We start from the raw sequence: 7,500 nt of genomic DNA, 5'->3' as shown, positions 1-7,500 counted from the left end.
TACTCGACAACTGCTAGTCTGATTTTCGTGAAACTTAGTGGAACGGTGTAGCATGGGTCATCAAAGAACCCTTTTAATTTTGGAGCAAATCCGACTTTGAAACTCTGTTTCAGTTCACGTGGTGAGACACGACATTTTGGCCTTGGTGGTCTGTTGCCTTCTGTTTTCTGTGTGTGGGCCATGGCATCCACTGCCTGGAAATGAATACAATCTGTAAATGATGATTTTGCAGCCATGCTGCTTCACTTGACTGGGCATATTGCTCAGTCAGAGAGCCCTCATCAGCTCTGCTGCTGTCCCTCCATGTGGAGCCTGTGCAAGGCCTGTCTTGTGCAGGATGCCCTGGAACATAGCTGATGAATGGGGCTTCAGGAGGGAAGAGCAGTGGGCCTATTAACATGTGCCGTTTTGTTTTTCTCTCTGCCAATCCGTCACCCTCGTTCAGTGACACAATGTGATGCCTCACCCACGTCCAGGGGACTGGGGGGGGGGGGGGGGGGGGGGGGGGGGCGGCAGGGAGAGAGAGAGACAGAGAGAGAGTAAGACAGAGAGAGACACAAAAAGAGAGAAAGAGAAAGGGAGAGAGGGAGAGGGAGAGAGGGATTGTGAGTGAATCAATGTACAGTAGCTTTGTGGAGAAGGGGGTTGTGCATGACCCTTTAAAGGCTCCAAAAGAGGTTGGTGCCCTTGTTTAGCATGATGCAAACTTTTATGCAGTCAAACTCTCCTATCGATCCCCAAATGGGAGGTTCAATATTCCACATACATTCCCATTTCTGTGTGATCTACTGTTGTCCTTGCTGTTGTCGGTATCATCCAGAATGAAGAAAACTTTTCCATTGATTCTCCATGGGATGACAGGGAGGAAGTGTCGCCTGAACAAGCCCATTTTCATTGTAAAGTTGTGACATTGCTGGAGTTGTGTTTCACAGCAGTGCTTTTGAAATGGTCGATGGTGTAACAGTGGTTTTGGGGTTTCATGGCAGGCAAATGTGCTCCAATCTATGCAAGCTTTAACAGAGCAGGTTTAATGGTAGGTTAGCATATGGTGTCTGCCAAGAGTTCAAATCAGATCGAGCCAGGGTGGGTGTCTGCGCCTAATACTTAGGTCTGATACCCGATCGTGTTAATTTCAAGGACATAGATAATGGTAGTAATAATACATTGTTGTTATTATGGCAGCCCATGATAACCTGTCTACCTGTGTATACTCCAATATTTGGTGACATTTCTAATACAGGGAAATACAGGTCCCTGTGTTTGTCTTTCACATGCAAGGAGCTTGGCATCAGCCACTGTGTGTTGAGCCCTTCTTTCACCCTGGTACACTATGGTCAATGATGGTTCCTATGGGCAGGGAAAGCACCCCATCCCGAGGAGCTAAAATAGTTATGGGGGCAGTTTCAGTTGAACTGTAATTGGGTATTGTTATTTGATTTATCTTTACTCAATCAAAGCAACACAATTGCAATTTTACTGATATTACTGGAAATACACAATTAAATAACATGACTTTTTGATGTTTTTAAAAATGGACATATGTATAACGTTTTGGAACCAAACTTTTCAAATGTTCCTCCTGCCACAGTTCTCGCCAAAGTCAGAGTCAAAATCAGAGAAGTGAGAGTTGGTACCGTGGAAGGAATGGGTATATAAGGTGTCCCTGTTTGAGGGCAGTGACAGAACACAACACCAAGAACCTGAGGCCTAGTCACTTAAAGGAGTATAATCTTCTATTGCATCTGGGAAGAAAATGGACAAACAATTCATGTAAGAATATCTGGTACTCCGGCTATATTGTACACACTGATTAGGTGTGAAGTTAATTCATTCACATGCTTGTCCTACACATTTTTCTTAAAGCTAATTAACTCAGCATTTAGGTTTTAATTACGGTACACTTTACAGTATGTAGCTTTATCCACTGTTGAAGTAATCCAAAATTGGGAGATATGTTCACTGGAGATAAAAATGAAATGGTTTTTGCTTGATGGGACCATTTCCCAGACAGGGATTAATCCTTGTCGTGGATTAAGTTGCATTTAGAATACCCATTTTCCACACAGAGACAAATGTTGCTTGACCAGCCGGTCTCCACTGTGGGATTCCAGTCTGTTCTTTTCAGAGTCTGAATTGGTTTGAGTGCACAAGTGTAGAGAGGCCTGTCACACGCGCAAAAAGGCATCTACGTTTGGTCACGAGATCCAAATTGTTCTCAGAGAGAGACGATAATCTCACAACAACAAACCACTGAACTAAACCACTCTCACAACCTTTTCAGTCTTACCATTTTTTCATACTCATTTTTATACTTGTCTTTTAGCACTTCCAATTTTTCATAACTCTTCACACTGTGTGCTTTACAAATACACGCCTGAGCACATCAGATAACCTTTGGTGCAAAATGCTCTACAGCCACCAAAGCTCTTTAGTCAAAAGTGACTCATACTGCCATACAGTATCACATACGCTGTCTATAAACCTACTTCATCAGTCAGTGTACAGTGAACTACAAAATACAAACTGGAAGGATTGCAAAAATGCACTTGTGCATATCTTTTTTGCATTGTTTAGGGATGCAATGTAAAAGAAAAACATCATGTTGAAAAGTATTTACAGTCACATATTGTGATATCAAACAAATACAGTACAATTTAAATTCTGCTGTTTGTTTCAATACAGCTTTCTCTTATATTACATTTCGATAGATAGATTACCTGAACTCTTCTTCCGATCGCTGCCATGTTGCTAGGAGAAGTCTGTACAAGTTGACAGATCAACAGTCCTTTTCTATACCCTTTCTGTACACTTGCAGAGTTGGAATGACTGGTTAGTCTGAAGTGTAATGAGCCTTGTCAGTGCCTTCAAGTGACTATCAAGACTATCGCTACATGTTATTTTGTTGCAAATGGATATTCCAGTTTTACTCAAAACAATTTTGATTAACGCTGTTAACATCCCCAATAAAAGGTTACACTCATTATCATCTAAAATAGACCCTAGGTTATCTTTTGGTCCAAACTGTCAATATAACTGTTTTGACTGTTAATGTCTATGGTGGTGAACATTGACTGAGAGAAGTGTTGATGGCTTTTGGAGGAAGAGGTGATTGATTGCATTGAAAACATTCAAAAGGATACACAATTTAGATCACATAGTCTACAGATATAGTGAGTTAAGTGTGGACATGGTATTGAGCCAAGCATGGAAATGATTGGAAAGGACTGTAAATGGAGGTCATGTCATTGTATCCACCTCCATTTGCTGTGGCTGAAGGCCAGAAAGTTCTGCACGGTTATCTAAGACAGAATATATAACGGATATGTGCTGTTGAATTACCCTGTTGCATGGTGCAGGGACTGAGTACTGCATGTTGGGTTGAACCTTATAGAGGAGATTTTGTGAGTGTCTGTGTGTGTGTGAAAGAGAACCCTGATGGAGGAAGTTGCCAGTGCTCTGAGCGCTAGCTCTCTGTGACACGACATGGCTCTGGAGAGAGACCCCTGTAGTCATGCGACACGCCCCACGCAGCCCATCACACCAGCGGCTGTCATGCCCCCCGCCGTCCTCCACTGTCCCAGATTGCCAGCGTGCCATCTTCTCTGCGTGACTTTTTTGTGTCCTGTTGGATGATTTCATTATGAGATGTACATTTCTTGTCATGCAATATGTCTCTTTGACTAACTGGCTTCTTTGTGTCTTCATTTGCAGTTCGGCAGATGAGAAGTTTCGCTGGAATAATCAAGGTACCCTTTCTTGTCATACTTTGTTGTTAAGAGTTTTAATTTACCCAGTTAGCTCACACTTGTTGGGGAATTGTGTTTGTGAAGCGAGATGGAACGAAAATCCATTTTGATGCAAATTACCGGCATTGAATGGCAATTTCATTTCACCTGGTTAGCCAGCTATTTGGGCTCCCTAGTCCAGAGATGCTGGGCTCTGACTGACGCGTGGCAAAGAGGAACCTGAAGAGTGGCGTGTGCCATTCTGTCAGACAGCCGCGTGGCAGCTGTCTCAATCTGTCACGTCTCCATGACAACCGCACAGGCCATGTCACGCCAAAAGAGTTCTGGGTAGATTGATGGTGTTACCTCAAGATAACTGCACATGCCCTTTCTGGCATCAAACACAAGTGCAGTGGGGGAAATGTGAGCCTGTGTTAAAGTAAGAGGAGGGTGCAGAATGCCACTCATCAATATTGCACAGAAACATTAATGCTGCTGCTCAGAGGTACACAGTATACAAGGCTACAGGCACTATGGAACCAAAGTGGTGATAATTAAATGACTGCCTCAGTGCAACCCAGTCTAACCCTCAGTGGGGTTTTGGTGTCAGTGCCCTTCCACCAGTGCTGGTGTCCTGTATGCTGGATGTGTCAGCCTGGACAGAGGTTAATTGGTCCTAAACCGCTTGTGTAAGGCATTATCCCCTGCCAGCTTTGATCAAAATGCCTCCAGCCACCAGCTTTGCCAGGCAAGCGGGTACAGGGCTGCAGCCATGGCAGCGTAATGCAGAATAGGTTGGAACAGTAATCACTGTCACCATCCCACCCCTCCCCCTCTCTTTCTTTCTTTCTTTTTTCCCTTCTCCATTAGCTCTGGCCGATAGTTATGAGTGTGCACTTGTTCTGTAGGGTTAAGGGCAGGCTAGCGACCGTTGATCCTCCCACATGATTTTTCTTTTTATTCCCCCTCTTTTTCTTTCTGGTGTCCTTTCGCAGACGGACAGAAGGACATAGAGGAGGAGCTGACCACCGGCCTGGAGCTCGTGGACTCCTGCATCCGATCCCTTCAAGAGTCGGGGATTCTGGACTCTCAGGATCTGTCTGCTGGAGAACGTAAGATATCCTCCACTCGGACACACGCTAGCTGTCTCCCCCATCTGCTAATAAGCTTTAGCCCTGTAGCCAAGACTAGTTAGGGATATTAGCCTTTGAATGCTAACCTCAGCGACAGTGTTATAGACTGCAAGTGATAGCGGAGGAGACAGAAATACACTTAGCTACTGATTTTGAATCACTTAAGGCTTTGTAATCACTTAAGCTGTCTAAGATGGCTGAAAAATGAAACCACTGCATGAGTGAATAGTTCACTGTTGAAGTGCTCACTGCAGAGATGTGCAGATGCTCCCCTAGCCTCTCTTCCAACTGAGAAGGCTTTGCATCTCAGTTTCCTGTGTTCCACTGCCATGCAGTGCCAGTTACTGTGACATGGCGAGGTGTACATGTAGGGCATCAGCTACTCTAAGGCTTGTTATGTGCTCGGTGAAGTAGCGCCTCTCATTCAGGTAATGAATACTTTTTTTTTAGGAAATGTAGCACATGTTCAAAAGAGGATGGAAATGTCAAGCTGTTTCCCCTGAGCAAGAAAATCATGTTAATTTCCACTTTGAAAATGAAAGGATCTTGAAAGAAATGTGTGCTGCATGATAGGGAAGGGAAGGGAGCTTAGAGGTAGAACGTCTAATCTTGCCTCCTGCTCATGATGTCATATTTCTCTAGTGAAAAATTGCACAGAAAAAAAGGAGAAAAAAAAAAACTTGGGACTCGGTGAAGAGGAAGATGGCTGACCTGCAGGTCACAGCTGAGTGTAGACCCGGCCTCATTCTCCTATTGGCTGCTGATTGCCTCCACTTTTTTCTTTCCTTTAGGCTCTGCTCCAGTGTTTTTCTTTTTCCTACTTGTGAGTCAGCCTTTGTTTGTGTGTATTAACTTGGTCGATTGTAAATCGATTTCCCATGCAGATGAGCCCTAAATAGCTAATTCAGGGTGTCCGTGGACTCTTTTAAGCCTGATTGTATTTCCAGACTACAGCAGTAATGAGCGCTTTAAAGCCGTTTGATGTGTTGGATACAGCAGCCTGTGCTCCTCATCCCTGGGCCGCTGGTAAAAATAGCAGCTTGATGAAATATTTAGCTCCTCTGATCTGAAATGCAGGTCGAGGAGCTCAGGAGCCCAACACCACACACACACACACACACCATCCAGTCCCCCCACCCCACCCCCCACACACACTCCATGCATTTATATGGCACACTCAGTGGCCAACCACCATGACGGGGATATTTTCTCTAGGGCTGTTCCATTTGACAGGAGTGTACGCTGCAAATGGACTCTTTTTTTGGTGTGGGAGATATATCTCCGTCAGCTCGGAGCAGGAGGCGGAGGCAGCATTAGAATGATTATGTATTTATGACATAAAACACAGGAGTCGGTTCAAGCTGTAAATGTCTTCAGAAAGAGGCTTGTTTACTTACGACTACAGAGAACTCCCACCTCCAACCCAACCCCTTTGGCAAGGTGGTTGTGCAAAAAATATGTCTTTGACATTGTGCTAATTTTCCATCCTTATAACAGCATCACGGGTGCAGGTGTGAATGTAGACACTGAGAGGTTGTGTCTTTGGCTGACATGTAACTGCTGACTGCCACAAAGTGGTAGTGTTACAAAATTAGGTCGTCTCTGGACTTAAGCCCTCCTCCTTTCATGCTGCAGCCAAGTGTCGTTTCACAATCACCTACATTCCCCCTCTCCACACAGCTTGGAAATCATCCCACATGTTTGAGTTACACCTGCAGAGCTGTTGCTCACACCAGCCTACGTCACATACAAAAACATGCAGCTGACTGCATCCCAGAATGGGTTCCTAATAAGTCATATTTGATGATGACGTTCATCCTGCACTTCAAACAAGCACACCCACAGTACATGGCACCGTCGGAGCGACCTATGAGCTCTCTCTCACTCTCCCCCATCCTCTCTTTCCCTCTTTCCTTCCCCTCCTCTCTCTCTTTCCCTCTCTCTCTCTCCCTCTCTCTCTCCCTCCCACCCTCTCTCTCTCCCTCTCTCCGTGTCTGGTTTCATCTCCAGCTGACCCCATTCTACCGCGAGTGTTCAGAGATGCTCAGCTCGGGCTGCTGAATTATGCATGCCCCTCTCTGTCTTTCCACTCAGGGCTGGGCTGGAAGGGGCCTGTAGAGAGGAGGAGAGAGAGGGAGAGGGAGAGGGAAAGAGAGGAGGATGGGGGGGATGACGACTTAGAGAGCGTGATAAAGAGATGTGGTGATGTGAGGACACGACAGGAAGGGCAGGTAACCAGAGCGAGAGTGAGCCCAATAAATATATCATGGCAAAGGGTGAGAAAAAGGCAGCGAAGAGGGCTCTAGAGCGCCTGAGATGGAGGAGCCTGGGGTAGAGAGTGGCGCTCCAGAGAGGGAGTGAGTGGACTGGCTCAAGTTTTATCAAAGTTGTCTCAACCCATTGTTCTTCTGTTACAGGACCAGGCATTCTATCCCAGAGTGCACTGCAGCTGAACGCCAATCAAGAGGGGAATTATCCATACCCAGCAAGTTACCATAGCAACCAGACCTTGGCCCTGAGCGATCTGCCAGGCTCACAGGCTCCGCCCCGAAGTGGGCAGTTGGGAGGTGCCGTACACAGCTACAACCAGGTGGACTCACCATAACACCAGCCGCTATTAGTTAGATCACTCAGCCAGGGGC

At 45.6% G+C, this 7,500-nt stretch overlaps 1 protein-coding gene across 1 annotated transcript in view; it reads left to right on the top strand.

The window, feature by feature from the left end:
• Nucleotides 1-7,500, top strand: part of ctnnd2b (catenin (cadherin-associated protein), delta 2b) — a 78,789-nt gene that overhangs the window by 41,118 nt on the left and 30,171 nt on the right. Inside the window, 3 exon segments of the mRNA XM_042057624.1 lie at nucleotides 3,712-3,746; nucleotides 4,721-4,837; nucleotides 7,276-7,448. Of these exon segments, the coding sequence (XP_041913558.1) occupies nucleotides 3,712-3,746; nucleotides 4,721-4,837; nucleotides 7,276-7,448 (325 nt within the window).

Source organism: Alosa sapidissima, chromosome 1, assembly GCF_018492685.1.
Source record: "Alosa sapidissima isolate fAloSap1 chromosome 1, fAloSap1.pri, whole genome shotgun sequence".
Classification (NCBI taxonomy): Eukaryota; Metazoa; Chordata; class Actinopteri; order Clupeiformes; family Clupeidae; genus Alosa; species Alosa sapidissima.
Note: the sequence above shows the minus strand (reverse complement) of the source record. Positions and strands in the feature narration are given on the sequence as shown.